Source organism: Anoplophora glabripennis, unplaced genomic scaffold (assembly GCF_000390285.2).
Source record: "Anoplophora glabripennis isolate ALB-LARVAE unplaced genomic scaffold, Agla_2.0 scaffold642, whole genome shotgun sequence".
NCBI lineage: Eukaryota > Metazoa > Arthropoda > Insecta > Coleoptera > Cerambycidae > Anoplophora > Anoplophora glabripennis.
Window position 1 is genome coordinate 131,364 of NW_019416725.1, and position 18,488 is coordinate 149,851.

The 18,488-nt window shown below is 33.7% G+C and overlaps 1 protein-coding gene across 1 annotated transcript in view; it reads left to right on the forward strand.

Annotated features, from left to right (window-relative positions):
- LOC108911457 (GTPase-activating protein CdGAPr) overlaps positions 1-18,488 on the forward strand; it is a 114,132-nt gene that overhangs the window by 11,319 nt on the left and 84,325 nt on the right. Inside the window, exon 2 of the mRNA XM_018716397.1 lies at positions 9,752-9,790. Within this exon, the coding sequence (XP_018571913.1) occupies positions 9,752-9,790 (39 nt within the window). The remainder of the gene's footprint in view (positions 1-9,751; positions 9,791-18,488) is intronic.

Below are 18,488 nucleotides of genomic sequence, written 5' to 3' on the forward strand. Positions count from 1 at the left end.
CATGCATATGTATATAGTTTTAAAAGCATATAAATTTGTATTCTGTTTTATTTTATTTGAGCCTGCAAAATATTAAATAGGTTATGCAGATACTTACGTTATTTATTGAAATAACTAAATAGTAAAATAATGTGTTAGATAAGGAGCATATCAGTAGAGGACTCATAGAAGAAAATGGTAGAAAAGTAAACATTTAGAAATTGAAGTGAACTCGGTGAAAATAGATTTAATATCTTATATGTATATATTCGGCTATAGTACAGAGCATGCCGTGACAATCTTTTAAATTTGAATGCAACCGCGCCTAATTATGGAACATGCGCAAAACACACGGAGTACGTCTCGCCCCCCCTTTTTGGAAACAAGGTCATCCATTGAAACTATAGGTAATGATCAGTATAGGATAGAAGTATGTGAAATGTCCTCAGTCAAAACATTGTGAATTTGACAGTTTTCAACGTTTTCTAAATAAAATCGACACCAACAGTTACTCAATTTTTTTTTACAAATACATTAAAGGGCCTGTACATTAATCTTCGTATCTGTCCTCACTAAGAAACTAATTCCTAAAATGTCATAAGGATTTTACTTAAAATAATCGCGAAGAACTTGGAAAAGTTAGGGAGCTCCAAGAGAAAAAACTCTTCTGGGTGTCCTGTTAAAAGTTAAGCTACAATTTCGTAGCTGGTTTATTAAATTATTTAAATTGGCGTAGAAATTGAGAGCGTATTTAATATTTAGTACTATAAAGCGCGTTACCAAACAATCATTTGTTTTAACTTGCCCGACGAAGAAGAATTGCAATTCTGTTCGAGAGCTCGATACTCGATAGGAGCCAACTGCACTTCATTTGCAACAAGTATGTGGTTCATGGCCACCAGGCAAGATGCTATCCTTTAACTAAATCGCATTGATGAGAAACGGCAACCTTGAAACATCGACTTTTGGTCCGTTTCAATTGTTCGCCTTGCAGCGAATTAAAATAATGAGCTTACTTCATTGTAAAGTAAACTCTGCGTCAGAATGGGGTCGTTTCCATAAGTTAAATTCTATACAAATATATAGCGCAAATTTTAAGTATGTACAGGGTGTCCCAAAGTTCGCGTCTCGGGCCCATAACAGGCAAACGAAAAATGACAGTAAAGATCTGTTAGATAGCGTGAATCGGGACTCACCAAAATTCGGAAAATAAAAAAAATGACTTCATCAACTTTTTTTTCTCTGTCTCTTCTCCTTAAAATGTTACAGTACAAACATTATATAAAAATGTATCCTATTGTATTGGAATTGGTCATGATTTAATCAACGTTGCTGTGAAAACAATGGCTGAAACTGCTGTCACAAGTCTGTTTACATATTAGTTTCTGTCAAACGCTATTTCTTACATGATAAACAAACTAGTAAGTGGTTGCTAAAAATTAAGAAATGTTCACAAACAATGAAAAAGTTGACATGATTTTAATTTATGGTGAATGTCAGAAAAAAATGTCAGAAGAGCTGCTAACTTATTTCATGAGAGATATCCAGAGCGCCAAGCTGTTAACCCAAAAATATTCGCCAGATTAGAATGAATTTTACGTGCTAACGAAAATACATTTTCATTAAGAAAAGGTAAAGGAATTTCAAAATCAGTGTGTATCGATATTACCATAGCTAGGGTATTACAATATTTTGAGGAAAATCCTAGAAATTCTATACGACAGGTCACTTTTGCATTAAATTTGAAAAGAAGCTCTGTGCAAAGAATTTTGAGCTCAAATGGTTCCCATCACTATAGGCTAAATAACTTGGAGCACTTATCTGACATAGATGCTGAAAAAAGACTTAATTTTGTAGCCCAAATAATGATTAATTTGGAAATAGATAATAAACTCTTACAACACATTCTTTGGACCGATGAGAATCGTTTTATAAGTAATGGCAAGCCAAATAAATTAAACGAACATTACTGGGCCACTGAAAATCCACACTATGTTAATCCCATTCAAAATCAGGGCCATTATGGAATAAATGTTTGGTGTGACATTATTGGAATGCATTTATTTGGCCTGTACTTTTATGAAAATGTATTGAACGCTAATAGCTATTTACAGTTTTTGCAAGAGGAGCTTCCAGCACTTCTTGAATATGTGCCGCTACAGCTCAGGTTGAATAGGTGGTTGCAACACGATGGTGCTCCCCCACATCAAGGTAAAAGAGTTCCAGACTATTTAAAAAATACTTTCGGAACTGAATGGATTGGAATTAATAGGCCTGCAGAATGGGCTTCAAAGTCTCCAGACTTAACGCCCCTAGACCAGGGGTCGGCAAACTTTTAAGCCGGAAGAGCCATCTACAATAGAAATATCAATTTCATGAATTTCAAGGAGCCACGAATTTTTATTTCTGCTTTTACATTTTATTTCAAATTTAAATCGAATACGGAAGTTTATACGCGTCTTTATGTGTACTCGTGTGCTGCTTGTCTGTCCGCTTTAACTTTTAAATTTTAGAGGAACTTGAAGAGCCGCAATTGTCTCTTGAAAGAGCCGCGATTTGCCGACTCCTGCCCTAGACTATTTTTTATGAGGAACATTAAAAAATCAAGTATATAAGACACCCAGGAGAAGTTTGGAGCATTTAAAGCAAAAGATTCTACATGTTTGTGAGAATATTTCAAGAGAAACTTTGTTTAAAGCTATAAGGCAAGTTAGTAAAAGATTAGATAAATGCTTGGAAGTAGGAGGCATGTATATCGAAAATTTTTTAAAGTAATAATCGTAATTTTATATTTTGTTTTGTGTTTTGGTTATTAGTTATTCTTATATTTATTAGTTACAATTAAAATAGTTAAATATTTTCTGTATTTGGTTATTATCCTATTTAACCGTCATTGTGTCTATTGTTCTATTTTTCTTCGTGGAGTGACCTTTTTTTAAGAAGAACATTGCAACTAATATGTAAACAAATTTGTGACAGGAGTTACAGCGATTGTTTTTCACAGTAATGTTGATTAAGTTGTGACTAGTTCCAGTACAATAGAAAACATTTTTCTGTAATGTTTGTTATTGTAACTTTTTAAGAAGAGATAGAGAAAAAAATTCTGCACCAAAAATGTTCATAAAAAATAGATAATTTTAGGTATCATAAAAAATGGGTATGTTCGTGGGGAATAAAGTTGATGACGTCATTTTTTTATTCCGAAAGTTTTTCAAGTGCAAAACGGACCCTAGCGAGTCCCTATTCACGCCATCTAAACATATTTTTACTGTCGTTTTTCGTTTGTCTGTTATGGACCCGAGACGCGAACTTTAGGACACCCTGTACATGTAATTTAACTGCGGGTATAATTCGTGATGTAAATGAGTCCAGTGAGAATTCCCCGAAATTACAAATATAGAGAACATTGAGATCTGCTGTCTACATGAAAGGTTATGCATGCTCACCAAAAACTGCAAGTTTATCAAGTCATGTGTCAAGAAAATTATTTAGAATAAAGCTTCAATCCTTTAGTTTAGACAATTAAATCTAACGAAAAATTTACTTAAATTCAATACTATCCTGAAGTTTAAACTAGCACTATGTAAAAAGCAAGTCTATTAAATTACACATGCATACAACAAAAGTCAACGCCTTGCTTTTGACAGTACCGTGGATTAAACTCGAGACTGACTGAGCCAAAGGTAGTAGTCAGTCAGGGAACTGAAGTGAGAAATTTGCTGAATAATTCATGCTACGAAATCTTTATATTCGATACTCTTACTAGTAAATTACAAGACATTATAAGCAGGAACATAAGAATGGAACAATAAAAAATAATGCTGTTCATGTCGACCATGTGTGGAGCATGAAATGAACTGTGCGTGAAGTTAATAATAGATGTTTATACAAACAACATATTACACTGGACCTAAGTGCCTCGGAAAGAGAATATAACTGTGAATAGCACTGACTAACTACCCCTCAGTCTGATATAGTGATTTTGCCAGGTGGTCTTTTACTGCTGTTGAGGAACGGGCTACTAATTATTATTATACAGGCTGTCCCAACGAAGGATTTCTTTGAAATTGCGGCGTGATACCTACCAAGTTAAAATATTTTCAATGTCATCGTACTTCCGGTTATACCGGAAGTCGATACCAACTTTCTTATTTTAAATGGAACCCCCTGTATATTATTGCATTTTTGGAAAGAGAATTTATTTTTAAGTTGAAAACATATAGCACACTCCACACTTAGGATTTACCGTTTCCGAGATATTTTGATTTTTAGGCAAAAATTTGACAGACTGTCGGCAAAATTTAGTTTTTCCGGAAACAGGGGTTTATTTTTTTTTGCGAATTGGACATTTTGTAGAGGAAGATCGGATTTGAGATGAAAATTTTTCAGTTTTTATATAACGTGGCCAAAAAAAATGATCAGAAAATATGGAGAACTCGAAATTTTTAAATGGAAACCCCCAATTTTTTTAACGTATTCGCATTTCAATTATCTCCTAAGGTAAGATAGCTATCGAAAAAACATAAGACAGAAACGTTTTAGGGTTTTTTAAATCTGTTACAATAAACATTACAAAATTAAGTGTATAGAATAAGTCAAAAAGACATGTCGAAATAAAGTTGCTTTTTCTTTAATGGAACACCCCGTATATTATTACATATTTCAATTCTTCTCGAAATTCTAAACACAATTTATATGGCACATCATGTACCTAAAGTTGGCCGTTTTCGAGATATCGAACTTTGAAAATAAGTTTCTACTATTAAATTTACAAAAGAAAAAGGGTCCCAAATTATGGATATTTATTTTGAACATAACACAAGGTGGATATGATTTAATTTTATTATTCATTTTTTTACAGAAAATATAACGGCATAATAGTTGGGGTTAGAGTTGATAAAAATGCATGTTGCGAAAATAAAAAATTTTAATTAATGTCCTGGATATTTTAAATTTTATGAAAACAATAGGTAGAGTTATGCCAGAATAAAAATCTATCTTTGGAATCTATTGTATAAGTAACTCAAAGGGTGTTGGGAGGAATAATGGAAATTTCGTGCCTTATCCTTTTCTGCAACTCTTCTTCTTATGTGACCTCACAAAAAAAAGTCAAGCAGGGTCATATAGGGAGACCTAATTGGCCATTCAATTGCTCCTCTTTGTCCATTTATCAGGAAAAGTTTCATCCAGATATGCTCGTACCAGACGTCCGAAATATGGAAGGCCCCATCATGTTGAAACTATATTCGTTCTGGGGGTTACTGTTCTTGCAAAAGTAATAAATATCATTGTCAGAAAACAATATGTGGGTGACAAAGTTAATATTTTCGATTCATTTATTCCATCCTTGGCAGAACTCGATTCTACGATCATAATCGTTTTCACTCAATTCTTGTAACAAATGAATTTTATATGGATGTAATTTTTCCCGTTTCCAAATTTTTTTAATGGAATATCGACTCAGGTTATGATTTACTGGTCTTCCATTTTTTCGTCGATCTGTAACACCTCCAGTTTGATGAAATATTTTTGAAACGGTTGATTTAGAAATATGTTCCCATCGGGATGAAATTCATGAAAAATATCCTCTACTTCGTTACAACTTCGTTTTTTATCAACATATCTTATGTTCATTAAAACTTCAATACGCTCGGTTTCACTCAAACGTGTCATTTTCGCGAGAAAATTATTCACACTAAATGTATTTTTGACATTTAAACTTATTAATTATTAGACAAAAGAACGACGCTGCGTTGTTATGGAGCTAGAAACTTTCAAAGATAACTTGATGGACTAAAATATTTGTGTAAAATTTAACAGTTCCTGTTTTTAAATAAAATTTGCTGCAATTAGATGTGAAAAGTTATAAAGTTTTTTCTATGCCCGTCAATACTAAGACATCAATTTTAAGATGATTTAAAGACCGGATTAGAAATTGTACAATTAAACCAAACACCGTGACTAAATAGCCTTCCAAGTATTTCAACTAATTAATCTGTATGCTCTTTCTGTCTCGCATCATTTTATTTACTACAGTACAAAGGAATGCGAAAATGATTCTTACTCAACCGCGATCGTTTCGTGTGCGTTTACTTTTAATTCTTGTTGACATTAATATAAGACTTGTCAAATATTATAGGGTTTATCTCGAGTAATCCCATTCAAAGGTGATCGTGCGACATTGAAATTGACCTCCAAACACATTTTTGAAATTACTTTTGTCCAAATCTGGTAACGAAACCCACTTTTTGTGATTGCATACCGTAGTTTTTCGATTTTACGACAAACCAGTGATCGCCTTGGCCTTCACTAATAGAAGACTGGTAAATTCACTTTCTATTTACAATAAATATTTAATTATTGGTGAAATTCAGTGGCGGCTCTTAACTTGCATACCAGGGAGGGTGGAAGAATTTGGGTACAAAGTATTGAATAAAAAAAATTAAATATAATTGGGTAGGTTTTATTTAAAGTACTACTGAAATATAGGCAAAATGTTCGCAACATTAATTTTTATAGTGCTTTTGTCCGAAATATATATTTCAATTATTTTTTCATTAAAGTTTGGCATTTCTCCTACCATTATTTTTACAGTAGATAGCATTGCAAGTGCTGTTAGTCTGTTTTTGCAGTCTAATTGAAACTTTTACAATCTTAAAAGACAAACAAGAAGCAATACGTAAGCAACAAAATTTTACATCACACGTAATCTAATTAGGTTTAATAATAAAAAAAAGGTGAATAGTTATTATTTGGTTACGTAGAGAGAGAGCCCATACTGCATAGTAAATATGCGGTACTCCCACTCCGTCTTTCACTGCCACGCGACGATAACCATGACCACTGCTGTAAACACTACAGATTTAGGTGCGACCTACGAGGAGCTCTCGTATTCAATGAATCAATGAATTTTGCAAGTTGAGTTAAATTGACGGCACATTACAAATTTATTATTTGCTTTTTAATGTGTTTCATAAGAATAATCTAGCCGCTACTAGTGAAACTTTTAATGGATTCTGTAAGTAGAATGTAGGAAAAATGCTTTGAACATTTAATTTTTAATTAGTTCAATTAAATTTGAATTTAAATCGCAATTTTAGTATGAGTTAGTTTGAGGTATACAGGTTCGGAAAGCCACCATGGTTCATCGGCCGTTACGTGAGAGCGACAAAGTAAGTCATAGAAATCCGTGCTATAGAGGAGGATGGCTATAATGAAGGCATCTCATAGTCACCGCCCGTTTCGCCCTTCCACAAATAAGATCCACTTCCACTTGTAATTCAGCGACCGGTGGTCATCTTTGTTTTCGTCATTTGCCCTTTCTAGATGTCACTACTTTTACAATTTCGATATGTTAATACAATTCGTTAGAGAGAACAAAGAAAACTTTTTACAGTAGCCAGTAGATACCTCTGTTTGTAAATCTAGTGACCTTGTTTCCCTTACTGAGAAGTTATTCAAATGGAGTATAGTGCTCAGGTGCATTTAAAGTTCATTTAGTTGTTATGTAAGTATACTTTTTAAAATGACTTCCCTCTTTAACGGATTGTATTAACATATCGGCATACGGGAGTCTGAATTGTATAAGAAGTGACATCTATTAAAGAAAAGGCAAACGACGAAAACAAAGATGACCACCGGTCGCTGAATTACAAGTGCAAGTGGATCTTATTTGTGAAAGGGCCAAACGGGCGGTGACTATGAGACGCTTTCATTATAGCTATCCTTCTCTATCGCACGGATTTCTATGACTTAGTTTATCGCTCTCATCTAACGGCTGATGAACCATGGGGATTTTCCGAACCTGTATAATAACAATAAGTGACAGTAATTTTTTTCCCAACCCACGGCCAGGGGTGAAAAAAGATAAAAAAGGGGACTTTCAAGATAACTCAAAAGGGGTAAAAACTAGAAAAAAAATTCTTGTAAAAGTTATAGAGCATAAAATGCTACATAAAAATGGTCCATTGACTTTTCTTGTACTATTAAAATTAACAGAGTTGGGGTGGCTAGAAGTTAAGGGATGACTTCAGAAATTTTAAAAAATTATAAGCGGAAAAATTAAAGAATTTTATAATTTTCTTTTTTAATCTGTTATAAAAAATGTAAACTTTCTTTTTCAGAGAAATAGGTATATTTTTTAATTTTTAATAAAAAAGTTATAATAATTTCTATTTTTTAATCGTTAATTCTTATGATTTAACACTAAAACAATTTTTTCTATGCCATTCGTTTGATTATTTAAAATAATGAAAAGTTGCTTTTGAAATTTTGTTTTACGACAAAGATAAAAAATCACGTTCGCTTTGTGAAATTGTTATAATTTTTTTATTAAAAATTAAAAAATATGTCTATTTCTCTGAAAAGATAGATAGTTAACATTTTCTAGAGTAAATTGAAAAAAAAAAAATTATAAACATGTATTTTTCTGCTTGTTATGATTTTATTTTGTCTTTTTTCACCACTGGTCAGGGATTGAAAATAAAATTACTGTCACTTATTATTATATCCCTCGAACTAACTTACACCAAAAATTCAGACAAGTTGGAAAAAATTGCGATTTAAAGACCCATTTAATTGGACTATAAATGAGATATCATAATCCACGATTAAGGCGTAATTCAAAAAGTTCGCTTATTTTCTGAACAGACCTCGTATACCCCCGATTATACACTGAATTGTAGTTTTACAGCAAAGTTACCATTGTGAAAAATTTATCAGAGGTTTTAATCCACTGCAAATGTGAAAAGTAATTTTACAGAATACTAATTTTACCGGGACTACATTGTAATTTTAATTAGTTAGAAATTTATTGGTAATATTCCTAAATTACTTTTTGCAATGTTATTAATGATGATATTAACTTAATAATGTTTCTTTTTAGTGTGGTAGAAACACCCATTCAAATAAGAACAATACACTATATATTGAAAATAATCGATATAACCTGAAATCCTATTACAGTCACCCTCAAAACTTGTAGGGAATTAACGTCGCAGTTGCCGCGACGGCAGCGAGCAAAATGCGTCGAGATTTTTCGCGCTCGTTCCTCCATTAGCAACTTGTCGGTCAGTAGCAATCAAATACTGTTAATCGCCGTACAGCGGTCGGTATCTGCGAAATCGAAATTAACGTTTGCTTAGCCTCCGTTTTACATACACCGTATGCCGGGAGACAGTTGGCTTTGGTTATTTTCAGCCGTTTATTCGGTACTTGAGTTTGAGATGGGGTAATTGCAGCTCGCGTTTTTTTTTTCTGTTGTTTTGTAATCGTACTTCAGCATCTTTACTGCCGCTAAATGAAGTGAAGTCGTCGCAAATCTGCAGACTAAACATAAAACGAACGGCGGGATGAGTAATGATGTCTGCTTAGATTTAGAATTACGACTCGATAAAATAATGACGCCCGGTTTGTTCAACCTGCATTGAAAGGTTTCTAGCATAGAATTGGTTAGTTGGTTCGAGTTAAATTATTGAAAAAACTGCATTTCTTTGAGTTTGTGTTGCATGTTATGTTAAACCAAGAGACTGTTTAAATTCAAAGTGATCTGCCTCATTAGGGTCACTTAGAGTGGATTAATTCAGTTAAATGGAAAGCAGCTACTCTCTTTAACCTCAATATGTACGTACCGAGTTGTTTAATGATGAAATAAACTGCACTTGGGTTGTATAATGTATTTGTGCAGTAGAAATATGTCAACTAATTACATTAAAACAGAACATTTGTTATAAAATGTAAGAAATAATGCTTAGATATATTTTTTCTTTTTCAGTACTCCGGAGTTAACAACCTGGAATCCCAGAGAAGTCAGGTGAGTTAATTTGTTAGGTCTCTACTTGCGGTTTTTAATTTTATGTCTAACCCTAATACAGGGTGTTTCTGGAATAAGTGCGTTTCTTGAAAAGTGTGATAAAGAGCACGGAAATGAGCAACTGATGGTCTAAATTTTTCTGTTTTCGAGAAAATTAATTAATTAAGAAAATTAACCATAAATCTAAACCGACCCTGTGCATCTTGTGCACGTGCAACTTTTATTAAGCAACTGATGGACTAAGACTAAAGCATGACCTTTTAAATTGAAATTTTCAAATGATGGTTTAAACAAATTTAAAGCTGCCCTGGTGCGGCAGCCAGCTGTACCTTTGATGGTTTAAATTTTGTGTTCGAAAATGATATTTATTCAAAAATTAAACGGATAAACGAATTATTTACCAATAGACGATATGCTCTACAAAAATTGTTCAAGGTACTAATAAACATGCTTCCAAACGACGGTCAAAATTAGTTCGCATACGTGCAAATACTCCGGCATTTGTCGAATTTCATTAGCTGCAGCAAAATTTATTATACCGTCTGTTACGGTAAAGGACCGCATACAAACGAAAAGCCTCAGTTAAATTGTACTGACATTATCCGTACCTTAACACCATTTCTGTTAGTTCTCGATCAAAAAACATTTTATACGCCGGTTAAGTAATACAGTAACACACAACTAAAGAACACAAAACATACTGACCTACCATCAGATTTGATTGATTATGGAAGTCATGTGGAACGTCAGTCAATTAGAGAAGGGGTTCACACATGTAGCGAGTTCGTGCACGTGCACAAGATGCACAGAGTTGGCTTGAATTTATGATTAATTTTCTTAATTAATTTTCTCGAAAACAGAAGCATTTAGACCACCAATTCCTTAATAAAAGTTGCTCAATTTCGTGCTCTCTAATCACCATTTTCAAGGCACGCATCTATTTCAGAAACACCCTGTATATCATCCATCTTTTGTTCCGTATATTTTGGTAGTTATTTTGTTACAATTACTGATTTGTTTTGGATTGTTCAATTAGCACCAAGCTTTTAATATTTTTTGGTATTTCGTGAATTAAAAATCATATTTCACTCTCTATCGAAAAACAAACAATTGGTATGATTAGAGTGTAGTGCTCTTTAATCAATCGATAGGGCGATTGTTGTAAAAACCCTTTTAATTGAAAGATGCCCTTTTAGAACTTGCGAATATATTATTGCAGGAACAACGCACATCGAAAGACAAAAGTAAATACCGTTTTACATAAATGAATAGTAATTTAATTGAACTTAAAAAGATCGACAGGTTAATAAACAGATATGTAAATAATGGCGCCATGACATAGCGATGTGACTGTAGCATGACCTGTCCTAGAAATAATAAAAATTCGCACCACATTTAAAATGTTCAGTTTGTGATTTAAAGTGTCGTTGTATTATGCGCATGTGCATGGTTTAATCCTGAGGGCAAAGGCAATAGTAAGGAGAGGGAATAAAAGGTATTTTAGTACATTTATGATTGGTGGAGTTAAAATGCTACTCTTAATCCATGGGCGAAAAAACAGTCGCGAGTGTTGGTTTATTCTGCAATTTAAAGAAGTGTGCTTAAGCCTGGGATTAAGAAATGCACTTCAGTGACTTTGTCTGTGTACGTTGCGAAAAAAATAAGTCGATTCCTTGTTGAAAATTAAGAGGTTTTTCATATAAAGAAAATGTCTACACCCTTTTCCCATGGATTTATGGCTCTTAAAACGTGGATAGAAAAAAATAGGTTTTGTGGGGATATAATATATACAGGGTAATTCAACGATAATATCATTAATTTTAAAAAATCTGAAAAAAAATTTACTCGACATTTTAAAAAATAAACAAATATCCTTTACTTGTGCTCAAGCTTTCGCTAATTTTTCATTCTCTTCTTCAGGAGTTCTACAATAAACAGGATTTGTAGCTTAGGATTTAAGTAAAAACAATGTATAAATGTTACCTAACTTAGAAATGTGAATTTAATATAAAAAGGCAACCAATTGGAAGTGTTAAGACATATTAACTATAATTTTTTTCTGACTTCAATTTCGTTGCAAAGAAAATGGAAATGTTGATTTGTTAAAAGTGCAGGGTGTCTCACTAAGGTCGGCGAGGTACGATATTAGAGAAAGTATAGGTCCTAGAGCTCCGTTTAATAAATCGACCAAAATCGCGAAATCGCTGGAAATAGTTTTTAAGTTCGTAGATCGGCCGCTAGGGGGTGGAATCTACATACCAAAATGTTTCCTATTCAGGTATATTAAATAGTACAGATATGGATTTTTCTTATTTTGATTTGAAATTTTATTTTACGTTTGTGCTTCATTAAGCGAAAAATTGGAAAAAACACTAAGTCTCTCTTGGCACACTGATAGGGTGGCATAATTATTAGCGACTTTCTTCATTGATTTTTTTAAATAGGATTCCATAATTACGATGATTCCGCTGTCCCCGCCAGAGGTCACTACAAACCCTTAGATAAATTCGGGAATAACAGGAAACCATTGCCATACTGAGCGATTTATCGCAGATTAGGTAATTTTTCATTTACAAAGCATACTTATAAAAGTAATTTATACATGCAAAATACCAGTTAAAATCAGATTATTTGAAAATTTCCATAACTTTTTTAATTTATAAACCAATATCTCGAATTTCTAACCATAACTTTATGCATTACTTTTAATTTCTGAATATACAGGGTGTTTAGAAAAGTTGGTACAAAATTTAAGGAGGTGAAAGTAGAACTAAAAATAGTAAAAAGAGTTCATATAAACATTGGTCCTCCGGAGCATCGTTACTGCGATATGGCCCTCCAAAGGGATCTTATCCTTTGGATAATTTTTAAAATAACTTTCTTTCTGATTAGGATAATGGAATGAAAATTGTAGGTAATAATCATATCATAAGAGTCTTTAACTATCATAAGTTTAATCAAAATTGGTTATAAATAAGGATAGTTTTCTAACTATCATTAACAGAAATTTTCAGGCAAATAATATTATTTTTAATGAATTTGACTTTTTTGAAGAAAACATGTCTACTTCTTTTTCGAATTCTGCGTTTAGTGAGAAATAATTGTTTTTCAAATAATGTATGGCTCAGCACAGTAACATTTTTTAACATTTTGCCATAGTAGACAACTTTCTTGGTGACAGTTTCGCGTGCTATCATTTAAATTCTTACATTTCTTTATCTTCTTTTCCTTCGATTTGATTATTGAGCAGACGCTCTTCTTACACTCGCAGTAGGATTACGTTAAAAAAATCCTAAAATTACTTCGTCTAAATCATGCCTACGCCTCCTAACCATAAATAAAATGCATATCGGCATATTCACGGTTAGTAAAAGCATGATGGTTCATGGTGGTACCAACTTTTCCAAACACCCTGTATATTATTTTATTGTGTCCCACTTAAGCATTAGCCACCCATGTAAAATTGTTATTTGTTGACCGATTTGTTTCAACTTTTTTTTTTGTTTGATAGATCTCAGAAAAAGGAGTAGAATGTATAATTTCGATATTTTCGTGATCTAAAGCCATAGCCAACTGAGACGCGTTTTATAGGAAGAAAAAACGAGAAGTAATATTTGCGATTTTTTTTTCGACAAAAACTGCAACGGATTCTTCTTCACGACTATGAGAAGGGTTTCTAATTTTTGTTGTGATAGAATACAGGGTGTTGCAGAAAATTAAACCTTAATTTTGTAAACCATCTGAAGATTTATTTACGAAACATATGCATTATTTGAATATTGTGTATCAGTATTAAGCAAATTAGTAATAAAGGAAACATTATTATTGTTACTATTTTTTTTACAGTTACTACTATTAATTCCCAACCAACATCGTAATCGTGTGCTTCCAATTAACCAAATAATTCTTAACTATTTTAATGAAAATCCGCGGTCTATTATTAGAGATGCCAGCATTAATTTAAATATATCTAGAAATCGAATTTGGAGATGTTGTAAAAAAAATTGGAGGAACCAAATTTCTTCAAAGTCTAGATATAAGAGACAGAAAAAGAAGAATAGAATTTTTGGAGATTCCTACAAAATAAATTTATGGACAAAACCGATGACTTGCCTCTAAATGATCCCCTTAATTTACATATACAGCTAGATGGAGCACCTGTCTATAATTCAATCATAGTGAGAAACTGGCTGAATGAACATTTTCCCAATCAATGGATTAGACGTAACAGCCCTTTAATTCATTGGCCACTGCGGTCTCCAGATCTCACACCTCTCGATTTTTTTTGTGGGGAGCTGTTAAAAATAAAGTTTATGTTACGAGGCCCCAAACGCGAGAAAAACTTTGTGAGCGTATTACAGACTCAAGCCGTAACATTACTAGGCAACAGTTACGAAAAGTAACAATTAATAGTCGTCGACGTATTGAAAAGTGTTAAAGCATAATAATAAGTTTATTACTAATTTGAATAATACTGATACACAATATTCAAATAATGCATGTTTTTCGTAAATAAATCTTCAGTTGATTTAAAAAATTAAGGTTTAATTTTCTGCAACACGCTGTATTCTATCACAACAAAAATTGGTATAGTAGGGTTTTAGATGGTCCTGAATAAGAATCCGTTGGAGTTTTTGTCGAAAAAAAAATCGCTAATATTACTTTTCGTTTTTTCCTCGTATAAAACGCGTCTCAGTTGGCCATGGCTTAGACCACGGAAATACCGAAATTATACATTCTACTCCTTTTTCTGGAATCTATCCAACAAAAAAAAGTCCAAATCCAACAAATCGGTCAATAAATAACAATTTTACATGGGTGGCTAATGCTTAAGTGGGACACACTGTATACAGGGTCGGAAAGTCCCCATGGTTCATCGGCCGTTACGTGAGAGCGATAAAGTAAGTCATAGAAATCCGTGCGATAGAGAAAGATGGCTATAATGAAGGCGTCTCATAGTCACCGCCCATTTCGCCCTTCCACAAATAAGAACTGGATCTTATTTGTGGAAGGACTTTCTTTATCGCTCTCACGTAACGGCCGATGAACCATGGGGACTTTCCGACCCTGTATAAGATTTTAGTGAATACATTGTTCGTGTCCGTTTTGGGTTCTCATATTTTTTAACGCATTCTCATCATGTGATTTAGTTTAAAACACCAGAAAACATCCTCTCGCTCACGATTTCACCGTGCTCGTTTCTAGTCTATTACCTAAACAGTAACTGATTAAATGGCAGGAAAACTGTCGCGCATTCCTCTTAATCACCGGTCGGTGGAATGGGGGGGGGCGACCACAAACGCGTACAGATTTACTCCATTAGCCGGACGAGCAAAAATTCGGGACGCAGATGTTCGCGCGCGTTCGCAGCGCCTCCCCTTCCGTGTCGTGGAAACGGACACACACGAACATTAAATATGCATGTGTGCGTCTCCCCAGGTGCGGCGCGCCACTGTGCGCGAACTGGTCCTTAAGCTATTCCGTTAACCGTTAATCAGCATACAATCGTTTCTTTGTGACCGGTTGGCAAGCTTGTTGCACCGGAGGAGAGAAAAGGGCGGCGATTTGTTTTTTTAAGGAACGCGTTCCAGTTTGGCGGATCGATATGTCTTGTAGGCAGGCGGCTAGCACGCTGGAAAGGTGCCGTGCGAGTCTGAGTAGTGTATTTTCTACATAGGGACTAAAGTGTGAGTTGAAGTCCAGATAGTAAGGACAACATCTTTAATAAGGGACTAAAAGACACTTTAGTCCCTTATTAAAGATGCTACGAAGAGCCTAAAGTGTAAATTTTAATCTCAAAGCAAAAACCCGAAGGGATAAAGGCAGGGTAATGCTGTTGCATAAGTAGCAAAGGGACCAAACCTCAGGAAATTTAAGGATACTTTCCATTACATACCAAGTGCATTATATACTAAAGAACTAAAGTGTAACTTTTATTCTAAGGCGAAGGAACAGTTACTCGAAGTAATACGCTTGAAACTTGTGTTATATAAAGTAGTAGTAATAGCAAAGTAGTTTCTTTTAATTCCAGGACCATTTTTTTTGGGCAACAAGCGAATAAAAGACACTTTAGTTCTGATGCACATGTTCCATAAAATAACAAAGAGATTGCTAATTAAAGATATGTCACAGTCTTCAGAAGCAGATAGTTAGATTAATTAATAATTTTTAGAGCTAAATTGTACGAGCTAAAGTGAATATTTAAATAGTGGGGATAGATAGTGACATTAGTACCTGAAATTGGAACGTAGTACTTTTAGCGCATTATAAGAGTATTGTATACTAAAGAACTAAAGTGCAACGTTTAAACCTAAGGTAAAAGCAATAGTTACCTGAAGGAATAGAGTTACTGTACTGTTGATATATAAGTAGTATTATTCCAAGGAACTAAAGTGCATGCTATAATACTAGGACGAAATCTCTTGAGGCATTGAAAGATACTTAAGTTGTTTAGTATACAACAATCCATTATGTGCTAAGGGACTAAAGTGTCACTTTTAGTTCCAAGCCTAAGGCCAAAGGACTAAAGTGCATCTGTATAATACTAGGACGAAATTTCTTGAATAATCACCTGAGGTAGTGAAAGATACTTTAGTTGGTTATTATACAATAATGCATGCACTAAGAGACTAAAGCGCTACATTTAATTCCTTGTCTAACGCGGTATCTACCGGAAGTAATAAATACACTTGTATCTTATAGATCGCAATAGTAAAAAACTACTTTAAAGCCACTTTAGTTATGATGTATGTACATACATATCCCATTGGAGGAAGGGGGGAGGAAGGTAAATAGCGTTTATCTGCTCCCACTACAGTAAATAGACTATCTATTAGTACATTGTTTTTAAGGAGGTAAATGGATTTTACCGTAGAAATGGAAGTTGCTATGGACAACGGGAGGTAAGTGAGGTAACATACCGCCGCCGTAGGGAGAAAAGTATTTCGAGTTATAAATGCATATTTTATGAACAAATAAATAGAAATATTTGATGAACATTATATTTTATTAATTATTATGAATGAAAATTTATAGTAATTGTACAGTTAATACGTTTAGTAACATTTATAAAATCCGGGTAATTATTCTCCTCGCATTTACTGTCACATTTTTCTCAAAATGATTTGACCGCTCCATTTTAGTCAACGGAGGCTCAATATTATCTGACTGATCCATTAAAACAGTGTGATGCGACGTACTACTAGAACCTGGAGTTGAAGTGTCATTGTAGAGAATCCTGTTGGCTATTTCATTTTTGTTACTTAAACTGTCAGCAACATAACTTTCTGCAATTGTGGCTGATTTCCACCGACCATGTCTCTTTATTGCTAATACGTCAACTTCTGTATTAGCGAGTAACGTTGCCGATGTTCTTCGGCATGAATGGCCTGTATATGTTTCAAGATGTTCTAGCTTCAAAAACCTGTACAATCTTATTAGGAATCATAGAAAGGGTATTCTTGCCGACTGGTTGGTTGTAACATCTACCTACGTGCTTACCTCCTTTATGGTGTAAATAACTATAGAGCGTTTGATTGTGTGCTAAAGTGTACTAAAGGATTTTAGTGCAATTCTTAATAACAAGCGATTAAAAGACAGTTTAGTTCTCAAATATGTACGCTTAGTCACTATGTATGGAGCTAAAATGTAGGGACTACAGTGAATCTTTTAATTCGTAGGTAATAAAATTGATAATTTTCTCTCTGAAATTAGGAAATGAATAGATTAAATGACGCACTTTTCTCACAATGTACAATTTTGATCCAAACAAGAATTGCCTAACGAACTGTTAGGTACTGGTGGATAAAAAAGGTGAGCTGCCTACCTACTAACTGTTACTTCTTTCTCGTTTTGTTTATTATTTATCGTCGTGCCAATCGGTTTATTATTATTAGATTTAAGATGTAGTACGCCCACGTGTGTTTAATAATGCGCTTTTAAAATGCATTACAAGAGACCCGTTGGTCTAGATACTAGATATCGAATGTGGGCTCTGAGTCACAGTCGGGATGTGTATGTTCCAGATACGAAATTTACGGTGTACCGGCCGTACGGTTGGAGTTATTAAATATTATATTTTCTCTCGAGGTTTGGTCTGTGGACTGTGATTTGCAAAAAAATATCCTAAACCATACGGTGAACGTTATTATCTTGTAGAACCCGGTAATTGTTGCTGAATGTACGTCGCGGTTGAGTAATATAATTCGATATTTGAACCACACCTTTTCTTGAATTTTTATTCGGTATTTTGCGACTGTCGATATTCAAGTACAGGGTTGTCCTTGAATCGGATTCACAGTAGGTGGGTCAGAAAATGGGTATTTAAAAAATTAGATTAGTCAAAGAACACGGTTTAATTTTTGTTATTTTAAGGTGACCATTTCCCTGGCCGAGAAATAGTCACATTTTTTGGGTTTTTAGGTACTGAAATCTTGAAAAATAAAACGTGTAGAACAAAAGTAAGCGCAAAAATAAAATCCTTGGTGTTCTGTTGATTCATTGTTACTATTTAAATTTACTCAAATAAAATAATAACTTAAAAAGAAGCATTTGTAAAACATGCGTTTGCTGTTATCCTAATCCCACATTTTAAGAATTATTTTCACGTACTTATAAATAAAAGTAAACAATTTTATATGTAGGACTAAGCAAGTAAATGTTATAAGAATATTTACATGTGGAATTATAGGTATAAAAG